Source organism: Tympanuchus pallidicinctus, unplaced genomic scaffold (genome assembly GCF_026119805.1).
Source record: "Tympanuchus pallidicinctus isolate F22 unplaced genomic scaffold, pur_lepc_1.0 scaffold22, whole genome shotgun sequence".
In the NCBI taxonomy this organism is placed as follows: domain Eukaryota; kingdom Metazoa; phylum Chordata; class Aves; order Galliformes; family Phasianidae; genus Tympanuchus; species Tympanuchus pallidicinctus.
In genome coordinates this window covers 14,417,988-14,445,957 of record NW_026294739.1, presented here as the reverse complement: position 1 = coordinate 14,445,957, position 27,970 = coordinate 14,417,988, and the positions used below count along the sequence as shown (strand labels likewise).

Sequence of the window (27,970 nt, the reverse complement as noted above, 5' to 3'; positions counted from 1 at the left end):
AAATAAAAGCAGTGAATAGCTGTGGTGAAATATCTATGCATGGCTCAAATGCTCATGGTGAAGCAGGGTGTAGAGAGCCTGAAGTTCTACCCAGTGGTACAGGAAAGGTGCACATAGGTGGAGCGTGCAGGGAAAGCCTAGCCACGCATGCAGAGAACTTGCTAGAGATCTGTAATGATATACAAGTGGATTTCCCCTCCCTCCTCCCTCCCCTTCCAGAAGAATTATTAAAGCCTGAGGAAGTTAAAAACCATTATGAATGACAGGTAAGCTTTTTAACCATCTGAAATTGAACAACGCACAAAACTATATGCTTGTATGTCCTCTGAACAAGCCTACATATAGCTGAAGTCTCATCACCATCCTCTGGAAGGGCCTAAGAACACTATTTTAACCTGTATTGAAAAATCCTTCCCCTTTCCATAAGGATGCTTTCACACAGCTCCCATCACACCCACCTGCAGGCAGCAGTGCGGCCTTTGGGTGGTGCTACATCAAAGCACCTCTCCCTCCTAATTTGTTTAATTCAGACATTTTTGGAGGCGGAGAGATGTTTTAATCATATAAAATGAGGTATTCCAGAGAAGTGGAAACTCCTGATTTTCCCTTTGACAGAAAGAACTTTTTATCACAGCAACCTGAAGAGATGCTTCTCCTACTTGCCTAAGATTTATAACAAGTCAAGTTGACAAAACTACATTTCTCCACCACTGATACTTCCCCCACACTGAAGTCACTCTGTCTACTGTGCTGTGGAAGATAAAAATATGAGAAGAAGAAAAAAACCCACCTCTTTAAAGATAATGCTTAGCATCCAGCACAGTCTTATAGCAATAACTGGTGCTGATGATGAGCAGAAGTTTCTGATAGAAACTGTCTGCTTTTAACCCCCAGAGCTTTTAACTCTGTTCTCCTAATTTGGAGATGTGACACGAGGAGCAGCTGCACATGGCATACGCCCACAAGTAGAACAACTGAAATTAAAGGATGAATCTATCGTTTATTGCACCTTGCTGCTTTTAATCCAGCATTCCTTCTGCATACACGATTCTGTATCTACTGCCAATAGCTCCATCCCGAGGAAACAGAATTACCGTAGCCGGATTCATCTTTATTCTTCAGAAAGTTACGTCTTACAAAGTAAAGACATCAAAAGTCAATTGAAAATGAAGACAATACGCAATTTTAACAAAGGTTTCTTTTTAAGCAGTAAAAATGCAGAACAAGTGATGACAACTTTGCTGGATATTCTAGCGTACTACCCAAACTGCCAGCTAAATATTTCTATTCACGTCTGGCAGACACTCTCTCTCACTTTGGCTCTAACGAGCTCTATTCCAAAGAAGTTTATCTTACTTTTAAACGAACGTGAATTGATTCACACTTCACCAAGGACCCAAACGGCAGGCTGAGCCTGCTGAGCACCGAGCAGCTCAGGAGTGTAATGGTCAGTGACGTCCCAGGTTAGATCACGCTCTTTTCTGGCCTTAAACTCAATGACTCTATTACTCAGTTATCTAGCTAATGTCCACAGAAGTGAAACCTATTTCCATTTTAATGAAGAAATACGCAAACTTAGAGATGATACACATATTTGACTGAAAGTTGGAAGGTATCAAAAAAGAACATTCACAATAATAAGAAGCAGCTGCAAGTAGAAAGATTTAAAGTAACAGCCCCCACACTTAAAACAGCATGCTGATCAGAGCGTTTCTGTGGCAGCAGAACTTTGCAGGGTTAACTGTGCTTCTGACCAGAGAGAGGCAGAGAGCGATCGCGCACATATGCACGCATGCTGCCCTGCGTACAGTTAGGATATTGTAGGAGGAAGGGCTGTTAGCAAGATCTGCAGATCCTTACACAGCTACAAGAGGCATACGTTATAGGGCTGGAGCACTGAATCAATTAATGCTCGCTGGCTCTTTTCCAGCCGAGCCCCCACTCACTAAGTTCCCTCCTTCCAAGCGCTGGAGCTGCATGCACTGGAATGAGTCGGTCAGCAAACAATGGGTAGCAGCAGACTGCAAGTTTTGCTAATGAACAAAGAAAACTGCTCTGAGATCGTGCTAATCACATAAGTAAAATCATCAAGAGAGTGGAAGAGGAAGGACAGAAGAAAAGGACATCCTTTCTTTATCTTTTTTAAATGCAGCAAGAATGATTCTTTTCCTGCATTCAAAAACCAGAGAAAGTGCCTGGGTAAGGAAGACAGCTTTCCTCAAAGAGAAATTCTTCATCTTGGTGTCAAAAGAAATGCTAAGTGCTAAACAAACACACAACAAGAGACATTCGTTTGAAAAATGAGAGACAAATAAATGAGCAACCGGCTTTCTAGAAAACAGCGAAAAACCTTATCTTAAAGTCCACCATGTGATGAAAATGAAGAACAAATCACAGAGTATCTTCCTGGATACAAGTGAACTCTACTGAAAGACAAGAGAAAAAGGTAAGGCTTTCTTCACCTGAGACTTAGAGCACATCAGGTCCTCTCAGAAACTGTTCAGCTAAAGACAGAACTCTTTCAGCATCTGCTTGGAGGGGGAAATGCAAGCGTTAAGTCTTCAGCTGAGCTGAGAGAGGGGAGAGGAAGAGAAAAGGCTGTGCTTCATAGAAGCCCTGCTCAGATTACAAAAACAAAAGGTTTACTCACCCCTCCCTTGAAGGAATGGGTAAATTTAGAGGTCTCAGTTCCATAAATCTTTATGGTCCCCTTGGGACTGTCACCAGTGTTTTATTATCCGCAACTTCCTGACCCTCACCTGATAAAGTAGGGACTGTCGAGAATAAAACAGAAACCACATACATCATTTCTGAAGATATTTTTGGGGTGATCCTCTCCGGAGAAATAGGACTCTTATTAAGAGGAAACATGGGAACTGCTGCCTGCCTACGCACAGGCTGCCGGAGAGTAGGCACTGGAGAGAGGAGGAGTTGCACACACATCACACCAGCATCTGCCTGCACCAGTTTGTGCTTACAAACAGCAAACCTTCGTACGCTATAGCTAGAGGGAAACAACTGGCATCCAAATCCATCTATCACTTTTTCTTTCTCTTTTTTTTTCCTACAGCGGTGAAAGATGGGAGCTAATGAACTGCTTACTATTCTCAGGCATTGAATTCTTGTGTATAATCTTCTAAGAGCTGAACCTCGCTATATGGGGACATCAAACCTTCAGCCCTAACAGCCAGAGATGGACACAAGACAGGACTTGGGTTTTTAAGACCTCAACACAGCCAGTAAGGCACAGGATAAAAAAAAATTGGATCCAAGCTCTGACATGGTCACTGTACCTCAAAATAGCAGATGACCAGTTTACCATACTGACCATGCTGGCCTTTCTTCAGGACCATCTTGGAGCAGAGAGGCACACTGAACTCTTGCACCGTACGCAATTCCTGCGCAAAACACAGCTCTCGGACACATCCTGCTGGGCACAAAGATGCCCCATCCTTCACATTTCTTGAACGGGTCTGGAGCTGGCAATGGATCTTTGTCACCTCTATCGGTAACAGAACCCAAAGAGAACTACACAAACGATGAGCAAGGAAACAAAGTGCACTGGGCTGCACTGCTGATCCTGCTGGTGATCATCCCCACCATCGGAGGGAATATCCTGGTCATCCTGGCGGTGTCCCTGGAGAAAAAGCTGCAATATGCCACCAACTACTTCCTAACATCCTTGGCGGTGGCGGATTTGCTGGTGGGACTGTTTGTGATGCCGATTGCCCTTCTCATAATACTGTTTGGTGAGTACGGCGCGTTCGTGTCATCAGGCTTGCATATTGGGTACAACTCTGGGAAGTCTGATTTAAACAGAGAAGTTGTTTGCTTTCCGCTACTGAGATTTTGAATATTATTTGGATGAGGGCTAAATCTTTTCTTCCTCTAACCATAATGCAGTCTAATGCCTTTATGGTAAGCACATCCTCACTGGATAGTATTCTTTTTGAAGCAAACCACTGAAAAAGCACCTAAGGCTTACAGCTGATACTGTGCAGAGGGAGACATGGCAAATTACACTGTGCACAGCAAATCACTGTTTCCAGTAACTTCAGCTCAACCTCGAAATCTGTTGTACTGGATATTACACTAAAGACAGGCAGTCATCTCTTAAAAACATGGATCCTGGAAGCACCAATGACAAGTCTTACCAGCCTCAGTTTCTGGGAACCTGATTTTCTCCTGCTGTGGGAAAAATGGCAAGGTGTGTAAAGCACCCCAAAGAACTCCCATACCTGCCTGTCATGTCAGGGCAGCCCCATCTGTGTACCTGATCTTTGAGACTCAGATTCACCATTCAATCTGCCTCACACGAAATAAAACAGATTTTTTTCTATTTAAACATATATTGGGTGAGCCAATTTCTTTCTGGTTAGTCATTACAGAGTAAGGATGACTCTCATATTTTCTCATGTCCAGCTTTATAGCAAATACTACTTTTGACAACTAATCAGAGAGAGATCCATGGGAAAGCAGCTTTTTTACTCCTGAAGATTCTTTAAGAATGTTTAATTAAAAATGGTCTATTTCAGTTTTATACAAATGAAAAAATAAATCAATGTGATATAGATTTTTTGAAAACTTAAGGATTTACAGAATTATCTTTAAAGTACAGCTACCACTGAACTCCAGATAATGAAAGACAGCAGGAGTTCATTTTTCCTGTGCTGGGTCTGTAGGAGTTGCCTGAGCAACAAACAAACACAGTCAAACTTTACTTCAGAAAGCGCATCGGTAGCTTTGTTTGCTGCATGGGACTGCAATCACTTACTAATAAATGTGGTTATTCATTAAAATGACATTGAATTTCTGTGCATTCCAGACCGTGCCTTCCTTAGCAGCTTATGAATTGGAGGTCAGAATTCAGGGCATCAGGTTAGGATTCTCAGATATCATAAAATAGACAGGTATTTCAAGCAACAGATTCTACAAAGAGGACAGAACGTACATAACTGGGACAGGGATTTCTACCTTGAAAAAGAAGTGTTTGCACACAGGTGAGGAACTTCTGCATGCAAGTGCTAACTCACAGACATTGTCACTGCTTAGTTCTTGCCAAAGACCTCATTAATAACAGAAATAATAAAATCAGTGGCTGTTATAAAAGCACAGATCCCTATAAAAGCACTGCTAATTGACTAGCGACAATAAAAAGAGAAGGCAGGTTCTTTGTGAAGGTTTGGGTGTTGCTTTTCAATTATGCTAGATCAATAACTTCTTTTTAAACTTCATAAAGAGAATATTGCTCCTTAATCTCTCCCAATTAATCCGGTGCTAAATCCTGGTTACACAGTTTGAAGCATCATAGGAATCTTTAAAAACAAAAGCATTTTTTCACGGTGCAGGAAATACACAAGAAAGCAGTTAATTACAACTAACTTTACTGAGTGAGATTGCAACCAGCCTTCTACGTAGCAGCAGTTAAAACTGAAAATTTTCACCTTTTCTCTGGCTCCAAAGCAGAAAAACTGCTTTCCCTCTTTATGAAGTTATGAACTCTTTATGAGATGCTGAAGCTCAAAGCATGAGCAAAACATCAGGAGTTTGTGGAATCAAGCGAGAACAGTGCATAGCAGGCCCAAATTGCAAAGCTACCTTACCCAGATAACTACTTGGACACAGAATAATCACTGACTGTCAGAAGGCCATCCAGCCTCCTGGCACCTCCATGCAGGAATGTGTCAGTCATAATGCAATGGCTGTGTGCAGTTTCCAGATACGGAATACAAATATTATGCTTCTGATTCGGAACTGATATCTAATTATATGGAGAATATTTGAGGAAATAGGTGTGAACTAAATCGCAGTCACATTAAACAGCTTTGGACAAATTAGTATCACAGTGTTCAAATGCAAAAGCTCCTACAGTTAATGGCTCCATGCACTGATGATAGAGAACAATCTTCAGAAACAGGCTGCTACAATATTAAAGAGCTGCCCTTAAAAAAAGAATCAAAATCCAGTACCAACCCATGGGTATCATACCATGAGAAACAGATTTCCTCTTTTAGGTAAGGTGACTGAAATGTAATGCATATTCATACAATAGTGCAATTTTGATTTAAGAGCACAAGTGTCAGAAAATACAAACAGTTAATTGCTTTTGTTGGTTACTAAACCCTCCTCATTTCTTCTACAAAAAGGTGGGCACGTTAGGAAATCATTGCACACTCTGAAATCTAGCTTTCCAAAGTTACCCACATTCATAAACACAGAACTACTGCACAGAAGCAAAACAAAGATGCTGCTATTCATCAGATGGTGAAATTAGCAAACTCTTAAAAAGGTGCATCTGATTTGCAAGATTTAAAGAGGAAAAGGTCTGTTGTCTGTGCTTCACAAGCAGTGGCTTACTTGCAGACAGTGCCATCTTTTAAATTATTCCTTTATTCTTCACATGCATCCACTTAGAAATCAAAAGGCAGAGCTGATCCCCCCAGGTTGCAAACCATGACTTCAGAAACTCATCAGAAGCAATCGAGCCAATCTTCCCCCATTATTGATTACGAACCATGGAAAATCTCTCCTTTCTCACTTGTGTAAACAAGAGAAAACTTACTGTGTTGACAATTACTGTCCAAAACCTCAAATCTAAACGTAAGTAAGAAAACTAGCATTCATTTCTGTCAAACCAACTCTAGAAAAGGTGCCATAGATGAAATTCAAAGACCTTCACGGCAGCAAAGAATTGCTGGAAGTGCAATTGGAGCGGAGAAATAAGCAAGCAGCTCAAGAGGGAGAGAGCAAGGCAGCAGCACGGAGAGCCTGGGCCTCCTGAGACCACAAAGCTGAGCGCTGCCGCCATGAACCCACACAGCTTGAAGATTGAAGTCTGGGCTTTAAGTCAGCAGATGATTAAAATATCAATTTCCTTCCCAGTAAAAGCATCATTATCTATCAGCAACAAAATGATCCCTATCACAGAATCCTTCACACACAGCACATTTCAGCAGCCCTTGTAGCAAGAGAACGAACTGTCTTCAAGTCTATTTAAAGACCTCTCTCAATCGTGCATATACATGCACTGGTTTAGGGATTACACATTTCCAAGGTATTTCCTATACATAAATCTTCCTGTAAATAAATATTCTACTCAAGGACAGACAGTTGTGGTAAAAGCTCATCTTACCTCTCCAGGTGCACGACAATTGTAAAGCATATATTTTATCACATTATAATTAAAAATAAGGAAAATCTGCAGCAGCAGCACTGCAGTTCGGAGAGTCTGAGACCAGGTTTGAAGGAAGCATCTTTATCTTATGCCACCTGAGCTGGAGAAAGCAGACAAGATTTCAGGCAGGCAGGCTTGTCAGCTAACCCAGGCTTTCATGGAAAAAAAGAAGTCCAGTCCACTAGGTTAGGATCAGCATTTCAACTCCCAAGGAAAAAAAAAGGTGGAGAAATCTCAGCACAGTGAATTATGTAATGCTTTGGTTTGCTCCACCAGTGTGGATCTATAACAGGAGAATCAGAGCTTTTAACAGTCTGACCCTCACACCCTGCCGTTTAGCAGGACTTGCCCATTTACCTCCAATCTAAATTATAAAAAGCAGGAACTCAACTGCTTGCTTGTTGTCAGAGATGCTTTCTGGGTCCTGAAGTAAAATTCATATTCTGCTTTTTCCCTACTGCCAAAATAACACAACAGGCAAACAGTGACACACACCACCACCACTCATCACCAAGCCAACAGCAGTCACTCCCATGCTAGGCACCAAGCTTCTAACACATGTAAATAAAAGTAAAAGTAAAAGCAATGTGTGCCACAGTACGAATCCTAGAGAGTCAGTTGATACTTCAGGATTTATGGATAGAGTTTCACTATGTATTTGTTCAAATATGACCATGCTCATCAACTCTTTTCAGCTACTTCATTTAAGATCTACCCTGATCTTGCTTGGATAAAAAAAACATACACACAGAAAATAGAATATAATTTATAATCCTGATGTGGTGACTTACTGCCTTCTGCAATCAATTCCAAAGGAAAACTGAAAGACAAAGCCTTCCTTTCAGTTGCACTTACCAACTAACTCTACAGCTCATAAAACTCACAAAGTTGCTCTGCACCAGGAAGCTGTTTTCATTCACTGTATTAAAAAGAAAAGCAGCTTTTGGAAGAAGTATTTGAGAAATTTTTTCTGCAAAGAAAAGAAAGCTGCAAATGAAAATAACTTACACTGCTGTTCTCCAGAAAGTAAAACAGTTATAACCCAGGGATCGGCATGCGTGCATTCTAACCAGCAGTGTGAGGTGCTTACTTGAAACCCTGCAGTGTTCTCTGTGCATCCTTCAAGATACAGAATACTCTTTCCATTGTCCACATTTTATTTGAGCTAACCCTGCATCATTTACATCATACTCAGTGGTAGTATGATCCTTGATGATCCTTATGGGCCTTTTTCGACTCAGAAAACGTTTCTATGATTTTTATTTCTTTTAACTGTATTTTTTTTTCTGGCTTGCTTTCTGCTTCAATGAACCACAAGGCATTTTCATTTTTCTTTTTTTGTTGTTGCTCAAAGGCCAGTTGAAAGTATAGACAGAAAAACAGGACATCAGTAGCTGTTTCATAACACATTAATTATCACTTCCTCATACCTGCAACGGCAATGTTTTGAAGTATATGCTCAATGGAGATATCTATTGTAATAAATACACAGCTAGATGCCACGTCAAATTTACAGGTTAGCGGTCTGAAACTAGAGCACTTCTCTTCCCTACTGCCTATTTCCCACACCATCCTCACCTGGAGTCTGTTGTTCTGGGGATGAAGATTTCGCTGGGAGGAAAAAGGGAGTTATTTTATCATTCATGTCTACAGGGAAGGTTCCCAAACATACACAGCAATGCAAAAAAGCGCACGCTATGTTTGACTTCTAAAATTTTCCATCCTCTGGGGCTCATATTTCAATAGCAGTACCATATCATTTCCATCTAACAGACATATTATGAGAAAACCTGTTAATGTCAAACTGTTGTGCCAATACCACACTGATAAGATTGAACAGTACGATATTTTCGGTCATTTGGCATTCTCAGCACGTAGATTTATTTGTTTGGAGCAAGGAGTTTTTTTTTGAAGTTTGATTGTTACAGGCTTTTTTCTTTTTTTTTTTTTTTTTTTCCTTAATCATTATTCATTGAAGAACTGAATTATCTGGCTTTTAATAAAAAAGTACTGATCAAACATGGATTAATTTTATGTGGAGAGACAATTTGAGCAGATCTGAACTGACACAACTAGAAATAGAAAAAACTTCTGTTCACAAAGTCACTTCCAGGACTACAGAACATTCTTAGACACAAACAACACTACGGTGCATTTCAGCTTTAATACTGCTTGCGCTGGATTGTAATATAAACAGCTTGTGAGTGAAAAATCAAGCAGTTGTGAAAGAAGTCAGTTTCAGTGAAGTTATTTCAGTTTAGAAGCGTAAAGAATAGGAGACCCAGCCTCCCAAAATATCTACCTTATGCAACACTGAATACCACCAAACCTTAATAATGGACACGATGCTGGACAACATATCATTTGTTTATTCTTCAAGATTACTGCGAACTTCAAGATTCACACATAGTTCTGCAATGACTGACTAATATACTGCTTATGGCCTGCTGTCTCCTCTGTGCTTGGATCAGAGGACCATCAGAGAGACAAAGCCAAAAAAACCCCATCATTTAATGTTAGGGTGCTGCACCAAGCAGTCATGACCCATTTTTAAAATCTGTTTTACTGTTTCAATCCAGAGCCTTTGCTACAAAGAGCTCATGATCTAAAGTGGAAGGAAAGATAGGGAGTGACTTACAATACACATAATGAACGCTGTGGTGGCAACGTTCAGTTTCTATAGGGTTAGGAACTTCTCACAGGTACTGATGCCAAATGAGGAAAAGAAAGATACTAAAAACTCTCAAAAAACAAAGATTCTAATGAGTTTTCTGTTCTCTTCCAGACAACGCCTGGCCTTTTCCAACTGCCTTGTGTCCCATTTGGCTGTTCCTTGATGTCCTCTTCTCCACAGCTTCCATCATGCACCTCTGTGCCATCTCACTAGACCGCTATATTGCAATTAAAAAGCCCATCCAGGCCAGCCAATACAACTCATGGGCTACAACAATCATCAAAATCATCATTGTTTGGCTCATTTCAATAGGTACGTGAGGCTTTGAGACTGGAAAAGTAATGCAGACGCTTTTCATATCCAAAACAATAGGTGAAAGTTGGGCACAAAGACACATCTGGCCAATCTGGGTCAGCCTAAGTCCACCATTTGGGTCACACACAGCTACATCAAAAGTCTGAGTGGCTGCTCATCAAGTTTACCAGAAAGGTCAAGGACTGAGTAGGTATCAGCATCATACTTTGTGCTTCTAAAATCCCGCAAGTTAGAATTCTGACATCTGCATGGCTAGCACATCTCATGGGAAAGCAAGATTCTGTGTTCCTGTGGAAACAATCTCATATATATCCATCCAAACACAACTTTAAGCCTTGAGTATACACTATTAAAATCAGCGCCTTACTTAAAACTGTTTCATAAAGCTAGTAAAAGAAATGTTAATTACTTGCACCAAAAACTGAAAGATAAGTGAGCAGCTGGTAACAGCCACAGTGAAGACTACCATGCACTGGCAACATATCATATAAAAAGGCCTTTCAGAAAAAAAATCACCCAACAATTGATACAAAGGATGCAAATGTATAAACACTTCAGTGTCTCCCTGTTGTGCACATGGCACCTCACTTGTCTTCACTGCTTAAAGAAAGTCTTTAAAATGAGCTAAGATGGTGAAAACATTGAATTCCTGTAACTAATGCACACCATAGGCAGCAATAGGCATAGCGTTGTATGCTGTGTGCAAGAGAAGAATAATTCTGGATTACTTTAGCCAATGACTCATAAAAGAATAGGTAAATTCATCTTCTTGACTCCAGCATGCATGCCCAAAAACAGAAATTTCAACTTGAAAAAAAAAAATCTGGCAGAACCGTGATGACAGGAAAAAAGATGCCTCTTTATTTTATCACAACAAAAAGGAAACTCTTAATGAGATGTGACACTTGAAAGTTGACCTTTTAATATCTGACTCATTGTTATTAATCAGTGCTGCACATTCCATTTCTTTTTATCTAACACAAGAGTACTCTGCAGTAAAGTCTCGTTTCTCCAAATCAAAGGTTAACGTAATTCAATCTTCATTTTAAAGGCTCGCTTATCCAAAGGAGTGCCTCTTCTCAAGGAAGGGGTCAAGTGGCTCAATGGAAAACCGTTTCGCCTCCTGCTGCCCCAGTCAACTTCAGTAACCAGAGGAATACTGTAAATCCCTAGATCTCTAAGTGGTATCAGGAAACATAGCACAAATAACCTTCACTAGACAGCAAGGAACCTGTTGTTTTTGTTGTAATGTCAGACTGCTGGCAAATGAAGTGCTGACTGTAATTTAGCAGTTATAAAAAATTCATTTAAAAGGCAAGACTGCTAACTTTCTTTTTTTTTTAAAGTGTTGAATTACAGAGCTAGCAAGCAAGCCAGCCTCATTTAAACACTCTTAAATATCCAAGTGACTTGATACAACAAATCTGTCTCAAACGCACACACTGATTAATTCTGGCATCTATTTAACTACTTGTATATATGAAAGTCAAGCAGACTGCAAAAACATCAGCTGTGTCCAATAACTTGATGCCACTAAGAAAGAGGGAAAAAAAATGCGGGGGCAGACAGCATTAGGCAAATTCACTTCATGAGAGGGAAAAGCCATTCTAATTTCAATGACTAGAGTCAAAGCAATTCATGTGTTTTACACTAGAGATGTTGGCAACTTCATACTGCTTTCTCAACTTCTAAGGGTTACCCCTAATCTGATTTTAAAAAAATTAAGAAAGGGGGGGAAGGGTGTCATTCTGATAAAACTGAGCTTGCCAAGTCTCACACACTACTATTTGCCCTATTAACCAGGCGATGCTCTCAACAGCTGATGTTTTCTCAAGTCACCCTGTGCCTACTCCAGAGAGAGTTCAGGAACTACTTTTCTTTAAAGACTCTGAAGATTGAGGCTCAAAATTGAGGTTGCAAGCAATTACTTAAGTACTTGGTTTTTCTTCTCTAGGCATTGCTATTCCAGTCCCTATCAGAGGAATTGAAGATGGAAACGGAAACTCTACAAATATTACGTGTCTTCTGATGCCTGATCGCTTTCACGATTTCATTCTGTATGGATCAGTGGCTGCGTTCTTCATTCCACTCGCAATCATGATAGTCACTTACTTTCTGACAATTCAAGTGCTACGCAAGAAGGCCTATTTGATCAACAAGCCACCTCAGCGTCTCACTTGGTCAACAGTGTCCACAGTATTTCAACGCGACGCTACACCTGCCTGCTCACCAGAAAAGGTGGCCATGCTGAACGGCTCTAGAAAAGACAAGACTCTGACCAACGATATGCCCATCTGTAGAATGTCTACCATTGGGAGGAAATCCATGCAGACCATAACTAACGAACAAAGAGCATCAAAAGTGCTTGGAATTGTATTTTTTCTTTTCTTGTTGATGTGGTGCCCATTCTTCATAACTAACATAAGTTCAGTCCTGTGCCACTCGTGCAACAAGGAAGTTTTTCAAAAGCTCATGGAGATATTTGTTTGGATAGGATATGTATCCTCAGGAGTGAACCCTCTTGTCTACACACTCTTCAACAAAACATTTAGGGAGGCTTTCAGCAGGTATATCACTTGCAACTATCGGACCACAAAGACTGGCAAGGCCCTTCGGAAGTGTTCCAGCAGAATCTCTATCAGAAATTCTGTGACAGAAAATTCCAAGCTCTTTGTTATGCATGGGATGAGAAATGGCATTAATCCCATTATGTACCAGAGCCCAATGAGGCTGAGGAGCTCGCCCATCCAAGCATCATCAGCCATTCTGCTGGATACACTGCTGCTCACAGAGAACGAAGTTGATAAAACAGAAGAACAAGTAAGCTATGTATAGTGGAATGACAGCTGTGACCACATAGTGTTACCATCTCTATTACTCTAGGTGACTGTGCTATAAGAGGTTGTAAGTACTATTGTTTCATTTATGCAAGCAATATCTTATGAATTTATAAAAGAATTCCTCTCCTCCAAAGTCTCCTCTACTATAACCCCAAACCCTACAGTGGCAACTTCATTCCATGATAAACAATGACTATAGCAAAACTGTATCATACAGAAAGAGGGAAATAAATAAAAGCTAGATCAGTGCAAGTATCTGACTTCAGTCCTCATCATCTTCAGCCTCTTGATTTAAACCCATGGAGTTTTTCTCTGCTTAGACAGCACACAAACATACTGAACTACTTCCTATAGTTCTCTCTGTTGACACCGTAGACTCAAGTACGAGCTTTTCTTGTGTGCTGGGGTATCAGAAATGAAATCACGAGCTCCAGATACCAAAAGGCACACCAACAAACCATAAAATCTGTTTCCAAGAGAGTTTAAAACAAAAAACCAACAAAAAACCAAAAACCCAAAACATTCCATGGTGGAAATCATTGCATTGCATTTTTTTCTATAGGGATGGAGACCAGAATCTCTTTCGCACCTGAATTTCATCTCCATTACTCTCACATATAAACATGCTTGGCACTGTCAAATTTGTCAGAGAAAACTGCCCTTCGTTCTTTTCATACTAAGAAAATGAGTACGTAACGAAAACAGGGCCATAACACATCAGTAACTAAAACAGGACAGGCAGTGCCTGGAACATCACTTTATTTTGTGGCTTTTATAATTCCAATAAAAGCTTTCCCTAATCCAGCATCATTCACACAAAATAGAAAAGTTACAGATAAAATTGCCAGCTCATTTGAAACTGAAAACAAATGTCTAAGAAGCAACAGCAGTATCAAGACCAGTACACACTGACAGTTCTGTTCTACTAAAAAAAAAAATTTCATTGGACCAATGTAATAAGATTAGAGGTCCAGGCTGCACTCTGAAACATCATAATGGCAAATCAAGTCTTCCATTAGAGCACAAAAACGAAAGAAAGAATTGTTTTTTGCAATCCAGAAAAGTTAACACTGTCTACTGCCTAGGAAATCTGGAGCATCTGCTGGTCCCAGACCAAATCTCTTTAGGCAGGAGGTCAGATCTCCCCAAGGTGCTGCAGTTCTTACAGTAAGCAGCCAGTTTGCTATTTTTTTCCCCCCACAGTTTCCATTTACAGTAAAATTTTCAACCCAGGCTTTTTTTTTTTTTTTTTCATATTTAATATTTTCAGAGCTCTTCAGTTACACAAATTATGTACAGCAAAAAGCTTAGGTATTTTTTCGTCTATGGAACAGAAAGTACTAAAGATAACATGTCCTTCCAACATTTATTTATATATATTTAATTTAAAACACATGCAAGTTCGAAACAGAGCCTGATGTAACAAATGCCAGAGAGCTCCAGGAGAAAGTATTAAAAATATCTCCACAGTACTTACAGTAATCTTTCTCCTTCCTACCCTTTTTGGTGATAGCCACTGAAGTTAGAATAAGCTCTTAACTGCTCTTACTTCTCTTTCAGTAGCCAAAATTTAGGAGGATCGTGAAGTTAAAAGCCAGAATTGATCGACAATTATGGCTGTGGAAGATTCCTGTATCTAAAAGTATTTAAGAATCAAAAGCCTTTCATTACATCTAATTACTTTGAAGTCCTAGGGGAAAGGGTGTAGGAATAAAACAAAGCAAAGCAAAGTCCCCAGACTTGTATTCTCAGAGAACGATGGCAGGGGTGTCCTAAAGATGGGAAGCGAACTGGATTAATAATCCCAACATGAGCAACAATTTAAAGCTTCCCTTTCCAGCAGGAACATCACAAATAGCTATTCAGCATCAGGAAAGAACAAGAGGTAACTTAGTCCTCTTCTGCCCGACCCTGTTCTTGTTCACCTGTCTGTCTTCAGGTAGCAATAACAGTAGGAGTAATTAGCCATAAGCGTCCCTTGGAGAATGACTGTAAGACCTCTTTGTAATCTATGGTTAGATTCCAAAAAACAGGAAACAACCCCCAAGAAGACGTATTTTGTCAAGCCAGCTCAACTTCAATAACCAGAAATAGACTCTCAGCATATTCCAGCTACTGAACGTAGTCAGCAGCAATACTTAAACTGAGTCATAAACCTCAAAAGGACTCCAGACTAACCAAAAGCCCAGTCTTCCTACCATAAAAAGTATTTCTCCATGCATAGAAACCCAACAGGATGAAAACACGTGTTCAATTCACAACAAGCTAAACGCTGATGGACCAGCAAATTCTATTCACTAGCTGTAAAAATCTATTCTCTCATGGTTGCTACTGCTTTGCAACATGCTGCCAGTCATTCAGATGAGCACTAATCCATGCTAAGTGGTGAATGTTGAAAATGGGTAGATTTTATTTCTTTCATAACATGATAGAAAATTTAATACTGCAATTCCTAGGCAAAAAGAAATATCCTAGACTAGAACATCCCTTCCAAAATGGCAGCCAAACCTCAACACATGAATTCTGAAGAACTAAGCAGCCACACATTCTTTCGTTGGCTTTTCCAGTAAATGAAAAGGACACACACAGAATTCTAAATAAATAAATAAATAGCTTAAAATGTTAAAGTTAAGACAAAATCTTGTTGCATTAAATGTTGTCAGATTTTACTGTACTATGTTCTATCACATTTTATTCTGTTGCTGCACTGCTCCATTCACTCTAGTCCTAGGAGTCAAGCTGTGCTCTTGCATGCACACAGGGCAGTACGATGCGCTGGCAAGGGAGACTCACGTGGTAAGCAAGCAGCAAAAACCTTTGCTGTTATGCAAACATATTCTATTACCTAAAAATAACTGTCTGTGTGACATTTATAACACTTTTAGTTCAAATCCAAAAAGAATGTTTATTCAGACAGCTGTAACAAAAGGAGAAAATAAACTGGGTATTTCTGACACAGATTCGTGGACTCTAGCTGTCAGGAACTGTCACATTCACCCGTGGTGCTTTCAAGGAAATTACCACCTTCTGACTGCACAGCTCCACCTTTATTGGGTGCTATTACTCCTATCAGAGGCACCAAGAGAAGCCCAAGTCTGTGCATTCCCTAAGTGCTGCTGTGCAGATGAACTTACACCTCCAGCAGGCTCAATCCCACATCAACAGCATGCATTCCTTAAGAGAAACACAGACCACATTAAACATGCTTGCTGTCCTGTTTTGATACCAAATTCACAATTCCTTTCCTGGAATCAGAAAAAAAAAAAAAGAAAATTCAGTGAGACCTCTTCTCACAGGAGCTTCAGCCACGTTCCTTTATCTTAGATGAGTTTCACCCAAGCCAGGGCCTAGCCCACTGCACTGCACAGGTGCTCACCTCCCATCAGAAGACACTTCCTTCACAAGCTCCGTACATCCAGCAACTCTCAGATTGCTGACCAGCATGGGGCACACTACTAATGGCATTTAGCACAAGTAAATCCAATTAGATTCCAACAAACAACAGTACTAAGAAAGAGATGTCATTTTAGTCATGAATTCTGACAAACTTATCAGCCCGTTTGTTCTTTGTGCCTCTGCATGCCTGCAATTTTGACATGAGATGGCACACAGCATTAGCACCAAGTAAGTTTTCAGTGGACAAGAAAGATAATGCAAAAATCAGCCTGCAGATCCCTACACAGATGGTTAATATTTCCTTTCAGGCATTGAAACACAGCTTTTGGTTTATAATGACAGAGTGATGCAGTGGCAATACGTGAGTCCCTCGATGCAGAAAATCCCTTCCATTGCTGCATGTGATTGCAGGGGTCAAGGCTAGACAAACCAAGGAATACCTTCCAGAACCACATCATAAAGCATAACAACTGATTATGCACCTTGTGAGAGTTAGCAAATGACAAGACTTAATTATTACAACAGTCTAACATAAGGTTTTTGTCTATAGAAGCCAATGATAACCTGCTAAAATTTTAATCCTTTCTTATCGAGCAACATGGATATTAGAACTGCTTTTACAAGAAAGTGTTCCTCCCTATTGTTCAGGCACGTTTTGGACTGTATTGCTCCATGGAAAAAAAGAAAAAGTGGTAGAATAAGATCTCTATCATTGCACAACAGGTTAAAGATTCAGAAGTTAATGTAATTCATTTCCTCATTGCTGACTGAAGAGAACAGACCCAGAACTATCAGTTAAAATTCATAACTTAAGGCAGCTTACACAGACTTAGGGCTAACACAGTGCTGTATCTGCAAACAGAATCGAGAGTGAATAAGATGAGGTTCCAGATTTTCATGTATCTGGCTAGATTTTAACCAACTATTAAGTCCTTGCTTTCCTCATTCATTCAGAGAGAAAATCTGAAGAAGCAGATAGGCTGCAGTGCTCCAAGAAACCCAATATATGGTGTAGGTCAGAGCCCTGGCAGCTTCTTGCCTTGGTAGGCAGCTATCTATACCCAGTTATGCTTTGCATCTGTTGAGAACAAAAATGATATTGCAATCAGAGATCAAAAGTGCTCCATTGTGACCTGTTTGGAAGAAAGATGCCTGCCACTAGGGAAGGCCTGCGTGTGTAATTTTCCTTCTGTCCAGCGATGCAGAAGCCAGTTTAACAGGTCCTTTGGCTTCAGGAGAGACACAGCTCGCTATGCAGCAAGGACTGATCTGCGCTCAGGGGAGCAACTTAGCAGAAGCTCTTGAGAGACGACTGCTGACGCCTGCTGACCACAATCAGAACATGCTTCAGACAAATCAGAACAGAGCAGAATAACTTCTGGGTAAGAACTTGGTTAAAGACAAATTGACTGGTGGCATTAGTTCTGATATTTCTGAATATCAGCTTTCAGCAGCTGTCACTGGCTTGTTGTTATAAGATGAATTTACAGACTGCCACTAACGCACAGAGGATGTGAACAAAGATTTTAGAAAATATCTGTTGAAAATTACAGCCCTGGACCCAGGTATGCACCTCCTCCTCTCAGACACACTGAAAGGCTACTGCTTGGCTCAGAGCTCAGACCGTGCAAATTCCTGCATTAACAGATGAAGACAGCTGAGTTTCTGGGGGAGCTTTCCACAGTGACAATAAACACATTCCCCCAAAAACACATACACAAAAACACCCTAAAAACCCCAAACCTACCAATCTTCCTACTTAGAGAACTGCAGAGCACTACTTCAAAATACCACTACAGTCACAGGTTTCACTTAGACACTCAAAGCAAGCACAAGAATTATTTTGTAAGTCCAGTAATCTGTCAGGGTTTAACAGTGGATGCTTAAAAGAAAAAAAGGAAAAAAAAAGAAAATACAGACTATTCTGACATCCTTCTTCAGGTTAATCTTACCAGTCACCATCTTCAGGAACGTTTTAGCAACAAGACATTTGTCTGAGTAGCACTGCTTTTATGAGGTCTGGTACAAGCGTTGTATATTTAATTTTTAATTAACTCTCAATCTTGCCAATATTAATTTTTCATTCTGTTTGTCAGCTTAATTGTTTGAACAGAGTTAGATGAAGCTAGAAGGCTGGAAACCCACAGAAAGGCTCATTATGTGTCTGTCAAATGTTTGAGAATGCTTGTAATTCTGATTGAGGTTTTATTCTCAGGTGTTTTCTTTCTGTTTGTTTGGGGTTTGGGGTTTTTTTTTGTTTTGTTTTGTTTTTTTACTTTCCAGCATCCACTCAGCACGTAATTGAGTTACTTAATGTTAGCAGCAGTGCAGCACACATTTCCTGGGGAAAAAAAAGCCAGACACCAAGTCAAAAGCTGTGGAAGTGACTGAGGAAGATACAGTACCTGAACAGAATGAAACCAAGAGATTCAACAGCTGCACGCCTCACGTCATCATTCACATCACTGACCTGCAAAGCATTAAACAAGACATTCAGAATTTAATTAAAACACTTGAGGGCTCTGCAACATTTTGGAGCAGTTATCAGGCACGCCAGTTAATTGGGAAGACGAAGTATACAGAAAGGAAGTTAACAATCACACTAAATCCTAGATGAAACAGCTTCACTCTGGTTCATGTACTGTGACTACAAGCTCACCAAAGAGAAGGAAGACCCCACCTCTTACAAACTAAGTTGCTTTTCTGTTTGCTTGTTTTTCCACCCTGCCCATCATTACGCAGGCTGTTACTGCAAACTTACTAACAACTATTTTTCACAATCATGTCCCGATTTTACAAGATTCCTTTTTGGTGACACGAGGTTCTCTTGCTGAAAGTCTACTTATCCTAATGCCAGAAGAACCTTCTATTTCCATTCATATTATTAAAGAAGTCTTTCATCACTTGGCATTCCCTGATTGGATCCAGAACAGCAACACTACAGACACAAAGCCTGTCAGTGATAGGCTTACTCTCCCATCAGAAAGTAAGATCACAGTACTTACAGCCACATGCAGCAGGCGTCTGATAGCCTTGTTGTTCCCTGAACCGCAGTACGCCATAGCAACTGTGTACATGCCAGAACGACGGAGAATTGGATCCTGGAAAAGAAAACATCAATATTCAACTCTCCCCAATTAGGGACTCATAATTCCAAATACAACTCTGTTTCACTCTTACACTTGGAAGCTGTGTGCAGACAACCTCAATGCCTTCCTGTTTCTTGTGGATGAGTAATAGGATAATTGCTAAAGCAGGGATGTTGTCTAACAATTTCACTGGGACAGAAAGCTGCTGCAATATGGGATGCTAAAGAGTATCAGGCATATGTGTTACTCTGCTTCTTATTCATTATCTGCTTTTGAACAGGTCAAGCTTGACCTACCTACAGTCAGTCTTATCTGTTTTAACCATTACGCCCTCTTCTGCTCCTTGCTGCTCACTGAAATGAAAGCTAAATATCAGAGTAAGGAAATATAAGACCAAGACTGTTCTTGTATTTTTTATCAGGGTGAAGCAACACATGAAACACTTCAAATCTACATAAGAACTTCTGGGAAGAAAACAACTAGCCCAGTTTAGCTTGAGACTTCAGAAAAAGACAGGAGGGTTATCTGTGTAACAAAGTGACCTGACACAGTTAAGCTCACCTTATCTCTGCAAAGACTCTCGATGAGAGCATCTGCCTCTTCCATTCTGCCATACATGACCAGAGCAATTCCAACAGCAAGACCTCGCAAGATCTTCTCATGTTGGGTTTCCTGTGCATAGCCAACCATGTCCTCAATGGCCTGAGCATTTTTAGAGCCCAACATAACCAGTCCCAGTGCCAGGCCAGCTGCCTCACCTGTGCAGCACAGAAAAGCAAAATTAAACAAACACAGTTTCTAAAAAGCAGCAAATATTACATCCTGGAGAATAACACAGAGAGATCACTTTAAGGTCACCATGCCCAGCAACCCCAGTATTCATGGGCTCGTGTACTTGCAAAAATAACCCACTAGTCGCTAACCCAATAGTCACATAACCTTCCCCTTTGAGTCCAGATTTCTCTTCCTTGGGCCAACAGATGCTGAGATCATTTTCCTGTGATCACCAGCCCTCAAAAGCTTCTTTAAGCCTGTTTCTCAGCCAAAATTAAGGCAAGTGGCTCTGGTGATTACACTATATGCATATAAGCATATGACAAAGTTAAGAATAAACAACCTCTAGCTCTGCTCTGAAGAGCTACCATATCTTACTAATGGTTGGCACAGTGCCTCAGAGCAGTCTGGATGGGACCTCTGACCATTAGGGCTCAAGAACCATGCTGACCAGCAAAAGGTTCATTAACAAAATGCAACTAAGGCAACCCAGAAGTGGTCCACATTGCTAACAGGAAACCTGGAGGAAAGCAGATGTGTGCTAAGGCCTCAGGTGGTTATCTGCTCTGAAAGCTGAATGTTTACCTGTCACTGCATCATCCTGATACAGATTTGTTTTCAGTAAGTCATACACATCTTGACGTGCTGTCCCCATGGCAGCCAGACCCAAACCCAAGCTGCCACCGTGTCGGACAATCTACAGGAAACATATACAAGTTGAGTCATCATAAAACAGTAACAATGTGGTTACAGCTGAAATAGACATCTTTCCATCAATATAAACCTGCAAGCTCTTAGCCCAAAAACACTCAGTGATCTCCTGACCCATTCAAAAAGTCCCTTTCACCTCCTAAGGCAATAACTGTTTACAGAAGAAGCTAAATTAAAAACGGTATTTCAAAGCCAATAAATGAGTATTAGAAGCTTTCCACGTGAGGCCTTTTAGTACCTTTAAGCTCTTTTCCTCCCACTGAGTGACTTAGGCAGTATCATAAAGTTGTACCATGCATAAAAATTGCCATCTAATAATAGAATTTAAATTGAAAGGTAAATCAGTACCCACTTGAACTGCTTTCCTCTGTTCTGCAAAAGACACAGGAAAGGCACTGTATTTACAGTAAGATGAGTGGGATTCATTTACAGAGTTTTCAAAGATGCTGTCTATTTCTCAGAAAAGAATGTGGGAACATGCTAAGAAAAACATTAATTGATTCCAACTTAAAAGAAGACTTTTCACCTACAAACATTAAGCGATGAAATAAAGCACTTTTTGTGTGTAAGAAGCAATAAACCTACAGGGTTTCACGTCTTACTCATTTGACAACTAGGCCATAAACAAAGCTTGAATAGCACAGGTCTAGCAGCAGAACAAAGTAAATAACTAAGTGCTAAGAGAAATGAAGAAAGATTCATTGTCATACACATAAGAACTTCCTAAAAATCTAACCTAAACTGTAAGCAGGTTACTAAAACCCACAGAAAAGGTCACCACCATCACATTCTAAGTTCTAACTCTCCCATTTTTAAACCAGCTGGCACCCTTCTAGATATCCCCAACAAAGCCAAGGTTCATTACTGAATACATACATCATTACTGGCATTCTTCAGCTGGTTCAGCAAGTAGTCGATGATGTCACCGCCGTGGTTAGCATGAATGAGACCCAAGGCATAGAGGCCTCCACCCTCCTGGTAGGCTGAGCCTGGAGAGGTGTCCTTGGGTAGGTATGTTGCCATTAGCTGGAGTGCTTCTTTCTCATGTCCCTGCATGTCCAGTGTCCAGCACCACGGGAAAACAAGGAAAAGAAGCAAAAGGTGAAAACAGTGGATGCAAACACTTTGCAATAATTAAACAAGTCATTACTTTCTCTACCAGAAAAAAAAAAAAATAAAAAAAAATTATCAGCCATTGAATGCAAAGAATCCTTCTGCACTGCGATTTTATTCACCCCAGTACAAGAATCCGCAACCACTTGATCACTCATCCAAATCAGGACAAATCTTAGCTAGAAGCTACACTGACTCATTCACTAAAGCACTTCAGTGAGGATCAAGGCACATAAAACCACTGCAAAGACTTTTTTCAAAACAGCTTTGTAAGAGTGACACAGGTATATAAATCTGCCCACCCAGCATCCCTGACAGATGTTCCAGGCACCAAGCAAAGGGCTTAACTAGGCTGCATCAGTTAAGCTGTACACACAATTACAGACATCACTCTGATTCCCCACTTCAATGTTTTCAGAGTTCACAAGTAAATCACTCCTACTGAACAGAGGGGAATGAATGAATTCATCACTACCTTGTGTATAACACCCAAGCTGGCAGTAGCAGTAAACTTAGCCCAATTAGTGGCCCTGGCCAGCCACTCCAAATTATCTCTGCAAGACAAAAAGAGACAGGTTAGACAAAGTTTTACACACAGTCCATTCCTCAGAATGCAAACAATGTCTCATAGCACCAAGCATTGCTTTCATAAGAGAAAGTAGCTCCAGAAAACAAGCCAATCATAATTGCACTTCGCACCTCTCCCCCCTTCATCAGCCCTGATTCTTGGCTAATATTGGTCCAACTTGTAGATACCAGTGATTTCAATGAAGGATGGAGAACAACTGATCAACATGCAGTCTATTAGTTCTGTGGGAAAAGCTTGCTCAGAGTTTCTGGGGCTTTCCTCAATTCCTGGGTAAGGTCAGTCCTGACATTTCTCTTCCCAGAGGAACCCACCAGTCTCCATCAAATAAGATATATCTTATAAATCACCAGCTCAGAAAATTTCCAACTTCTCTCCAAACAGAGAAAACATAAATTCCAGATCTCCAGCCTCCGTGCTGCTCACACAGTTACTGTTCCAATAAAGCCAATGTGTGAGGACAGAAAAAAAAAGGTAATAAATTCTCATTCCTTCCTTCTACCTCCACATTAGCTTTCAGATCTTTTCTTATTCTAAGCCCAGAGCTTTGCAACCACTCTCTGGGAGCTATCAGGCAAAGAAGGGTAACAGTGTTATTCAAACCACCCCTAAATGACAATGCTTTTCCTTGCCACAGCTTTACCTCAGGAACTGGTCACTGGTTGTACCACAGTGCATGAAGGAGTTTGCTATAACAGTTGCTGTGTGACACACGGAATTCCGCACTGCATCCTAAAGAACAAAACCAATCACAGTATCAGCAGCCAGCAGAAGACATGCCCCCAGTCACTTCATACTTGCCAGTACACTACAAATATGGGTTGTAATTAGGCTCAATTTCACCAGCAATTTCCCTTTAATCAGAGTTAACAGATCATAAACTGTTAATACATTCTCATACATCCCCAACCCATCTTCCCAGTGCAAATCTACCCTTTCTAGGAGTTTGTCAGAGGCACAATTGCCTCGACTGCTGCTTAACCGAAGCACTCCACTTCTGGTGTCCCAAAGCAAGCATGGCAAAGTGCACACAGCTGATGTTTTCGAGTGTTTTTATCAGTTCTATCTTCAATGTAGAATTATCTCTGAGCACACGAGGATTTATTTAGACAAGCTAAAAGCATGGTCTTACAAACCAACCCAACCAAGACACCAAAATATTGTAATTCATAGTCCTTGCTGACTCCCTCTCTCCCCAGCTAGCAGCACATGCTTCCACAGGATCAGCTGGAGGGTGAGTTGGTCTATCTCACTCCCAAAAAAACAAAAAGAAAGCAGGGAAAAAGGGACCAGTGTCTCTCACCAATTATCAGAATGAAGCAACACACTAACAACAGCCTGTCATCATTAGGTCACAGCAGCTGAATTTGAAACAATTTGATTACACAGCCCTTTTCAGGTGCTATCAGCTCTTCCCTGGCCTCACAAGTTCTAGTTTTAAATGCCAATGTATTCCAAACAAAACAGATTTGGGTCTCCAAAAGAGAGGAAGTCAGTCATGCTAAGACAGTAAGATTTTGTATTGATCGCGTTGCTGTTATTTTACAAATAACAGAATGAATCAGACAAATCCAAACAAAGCCTCTTACCTTTGTGTTTTTGAGGATCATGAGGTCTGTGTTGTTGTTTCGTATTAAAAATTGCAGATGTAACTCAATAGCCATTTCCCCACTTAAAATTTTAATCATTTTTGAGATCTGGTCCTTGGGTTCTGGGTTCTTCATAAACAAATGAAAAGAGACAAGACACAGTTCATGAAAGCCCTCTCTGCTACATTCCCAACACCATATTCCAAAATCTGACTCACTGTGGGACTAAAGGGACACTGCTAAAAGGACAACACCAACTCTCAGATAACTCAACTCCTTTGTGCACAAGAGTGCAGGTGGGAGAAGAAAATCTATGAAAGAAAATGCTTTAATTGAAAGTGAGAGGTATCAGTGACATCTGACTTTCTGCGAGCTGTTATGTTTGGTCTTACAGATAAGATGAGTCTCCTGCAAGAGGCAACCACTGTTATAAATATGAACCTGCATTCCCATGGAAGTTTTATTAAAGAGGACCACAAAGCCACAACACTTTACATCATCCAACTGACCTTCTTTTGAGCTAAAGATTTTATTTAGAACAGAAGCTAGTGGAACTAGGGTTCCTAATACATTTATCTTCCAGAACCCTTTGAGAATGCCTCCTTCTTCCCTACTGTGGAACAGCTTCCACAATTTAAGTCCCAGATGAAGTACCTTTTGAGAACCATGAAAAGGACACTGCTACTCTCTGGCCCTATTAGCTGGTCAGAGAACAGCAAAAGCTAAGTAGCTCAGCCCTTAGACTAATCCTCTCAATTATTCCTTTGTAGTTATCATTCTGAACTGTGGAAGATTAAGCTCAAGAATTTCTGGCCACAGAAACCGTTGTTGTGCACTTATCCCTTGGCACAGGCAGCAATGCCAACTCAGCAGAAATTGATTTGAGACACCTTTAGTGCACAAAAGCACAGGTTCCTCAGATGCAGCAAGAAAATTCACTCCAGAACATAATTCCAAGAAAGCACTTCTGCTTGCGCTTAAGTAAAATGTTGTTCTTTTTAACCAACCTGCAAGAATCTCTCACAAATTTCCAAATCTAATCTGCAAACCTGCACCACAGGGAAAACAAAAAGAAAAAAAAAACATCTTGCTTTGGGCTTTCTTTTTTTTCCCCATATACAGTTTCCTTTCCTCAGCAACAGAACTGTCAGAACTGCATTAGCTAAGAATGAAATGCTGAAATGTAACTGTGTGTTCATGCTAGAAATGAACTTGCTTTCTCTGATACTCAGGAAAGGAGAACAAAAGGAAGATGCCACCATGCCAGACAGAAGAATCTTCATTTATAGAAAAGAAACTTGATGTTTTTATTAGCACCCCCTTCTCCCATTCCTGCAGAACATCAGTCCTGTCTAGCCAAAACTGCAGCTGGATTTCAGAAAATGAAAAAATTTCAAAAGAGGAAAAAACACCAAATTAATTGAGCACCTAAGGTTCACCTGGATTTCACAAGAATAAAACATCCAGCTGGTGAATTAGCTAATTCATCAGGAAAGGCTCTCAGCAGGAGTCAAATTTCAGGCCCTTTTCTCCAGGAGTTCATTATTTCAACAAAAAGCAAAGAAATAAGCCAAATCTTTCTACTTGTGTTCCTTTTTTTGGACCCAGTAATTCCTTCTGAAAATTCCTCCAGCTTTCAGTATCTAAAATGGTGGACTTTTAGACTGCCAGATCAGGTCCTCAGAGAATGTCTGTCAGCTGGACTCCGGACAAGACAGAAGTGAAATTCCATTTTGTATCAGCCAAACCAATCCAACAACCCCACAGATTCCAACACACAAGAACAATTAAGCAAGGCACATTCTTGGAAGTGGCACTCACGATTTCTGCAGGTTTCCCCACACAGGTGCTTCCTGGTTTCTCTTCTGCTTCCATAGCGTCACTAAATAAAGATAAAAATTCAAAAATGCAACCCAGTTCAGCACTTGAAACCAGCCAAGCATTGTAATAGCAGCTAAACACTACCCCAATATAGTAGGATATAGTCAGGATTTAGAGATGACAACTGGAAATACCATGTCTTTGACACACAAGGAGTGAATACCTGGAGGTCACTGCTGCGAAGCAAATTCCTCTAAGTTCAGCTGTCAGACCACTAGAAGACAAGGGCCTGGAAATTCCCACCCTCTAACTTCATTAGTGAGACAAAAATAGAGCTGCTTGTAGTGAATGAACAGGCAGAAACAAGTGAGAAAATAGGGTCAACATCTAGCCAGGGTCATTATATCCCCACCCAAAAGCCTTGAGCTCATCACTATTAGCATAAATGCTAGTGTTGACACATAAATGAGGTATGAAGCTGTTGTTAGCACTCTCTCCTCATGCTTCACAGGCTGATTTATATATTCTTTTGTGCCTTGGCTTTTACTTTAATAGGGAAGAAGAAAGAATAGCTTCTCTACACCCATATCATTGGTTCAGTCAGAACCAGTTCCTCACAGCTGCATAAACCCTTACACTCAGCCAGCCTTGACTTAGGCAGCGTTTTCCATCACACACTGTCAAAGATGGTAGGGGAATCAGGCTGTGTACAGCCATGACAGCTCTGGAGACAAAAGAGCAGCTGGAACACAAACTTCTTCCACACTGCATCCTTGCCGGGCAGCAGCCTTAGGCTGGAGAGCTGACTCTCTATAAACAGGTTTAAAACAAAATCATGTAGGTCGATTACTTCTAAGTAGTCAAAAAGTAAAATAAAAAGACATTGAGGGATTGCTAGTGCCAATTTCAGGCATTTTTTAATTACCAGGGGCTTTTCACAGTTAATAGCCATTGATGCTGAGCACTGAACAAGTTTTAAGTTTAGGACTTGAACAAAACTCAGACTATATTTGAGCTAGCTCCTTTTGCTGAAAATACAAAAGGACATATAACAGTGCAGTATCACCTCCAATCTTGCAAGTACTGGAAGCCAAACCTGTGTGTGACTGCCATGTGCCTTTTGCTCACAGTTGCCCTTTAACTCCACCAGTTTCTGCCAAGAGCACACAGCATCAGAGCATTAATGCACTGCTGCTCATTAGCTGAGCTACACGAAGCACACAAATGCACCCTGCTTCCCTAAGCTGCAAAGAGAATGCAAACAGTGAACTCATCCATTGGTCACATACAATTTCACCCTGAGCAAATGCCACGCTTTGTCTGTTACCCAAGCTTACATAGAGTAACTCAATAACTTGCAATGCAGAGCCACACACACAGGAAGCTCCAGCAGAGCAGAACTGTAACTGAGCAAGTGTGCCTCTTCTCAAGCCCCACCTGTCTTTCTCTGAGCCAGGGACAGTGCCAGTGTTGGTGGATCCCGGCACGGAGGCAATAGGAGTTCCAACAGTGCGAAGATTTTGGATCACAGAAGACAAGAACTGCTGGCTAGCACTTTCATACAGGTCAAAGCAAATTTGATAAGCCATGAGAAGGTTATCTTCCTTCACTAGTTTTTCCAAGATGTCGCTTACAGCCTGTGGGTCATCCAAGAATATCAGGCACTGAGGGTGAGGAAGGGAAACAGAAAAGAGAAAAATCAGAGTTCATATATCTCAGAACGAAAAAGAAATACCAGTGAGGCCATGTGCCATTTTCTAGTTGCCTTATATGCTGCTTCCATGGAATATCTCTTCAGAGTAAGCAGGCAATAAGAATCTACAGAGTTTTCACAGGTTAGTTTAAAAAATGAGACCAAGTATTATAAACTCAAGACACACGATTCAGC

At 40.6% G+C, this 27,970-nt stretch overlaps 2 protein-coding genes across 2 annotated transcripts in view; one reads left to right on the top strand and one right to left on the bottom strand.

Moving 5' to 3' along the window:
- Nucleotides 1-27,970, bottom strand: part of PSMD1 (proteasome 26S subunit, non-ATPase 1) — a 61,152-nt gene that overhangs the window by 27,484 nt on the left and 5,698 nt on the right. The window contains exons 7-16 of the mRNA XM_052686883.1: nt 27,520-27,746; nt 26,083-26,143; nt 24,262-24,390; nt 23,316-23,404; nt 22,562-22,640; nt 21,850-22,023; nt 20,848-20,959; nt 20,050-20,246; nt 19,405-19,500; nt 18,805-18,869 (exon numbers count right to left, since the gene is read on the bottom strand). Of these exons, the coding sequence (XP_052542843.1) occupies nt 18,805-18,869; nt 19,405-19,500; nt 20,050-20,246; nt 20,848-20,959; nt 21,850-22,023; nt 22,562-22,640; nt 23,316-23,404; nt 24,262-24,390; nt 26,083-26,143; nt 27,520-27,746 (1,229 nt within the window). The remainder of the gene's footprint in view (nt 1-18,804; nt 18,870-19,404; nt 19,501-20,049; nt 20,247-20,847; nt 20,960-21,849; nt 22,024-22,561; nt 22,641-23,315; nt 23,405-24,261; nt 24,391-26,082; nt 26,144-27,519; nt 27,747-27,970) is intronic.
- On the top strand, nt 1,519-13,255 carry HTR2B (5-hydroxytryptamine receptor 2B). Its single transcript, XM_052686926.1, has 4 exons — nt 1,519-2,446; nt 3,071-3,749; nt 9,960-10,160; nt 12,118-13,255. Exons 2-4 carry the CDS (start codon nt 3,443-3,445, stop codon nt 12,996-12,998), a joined length of 1,389 nt encoding a protein of 462 aa, XP_052542886.1. The 5' UTR covers nt 1,519-2,446; nt 3,071-3,442; the 3' UTR covers nt 12,999-13,255.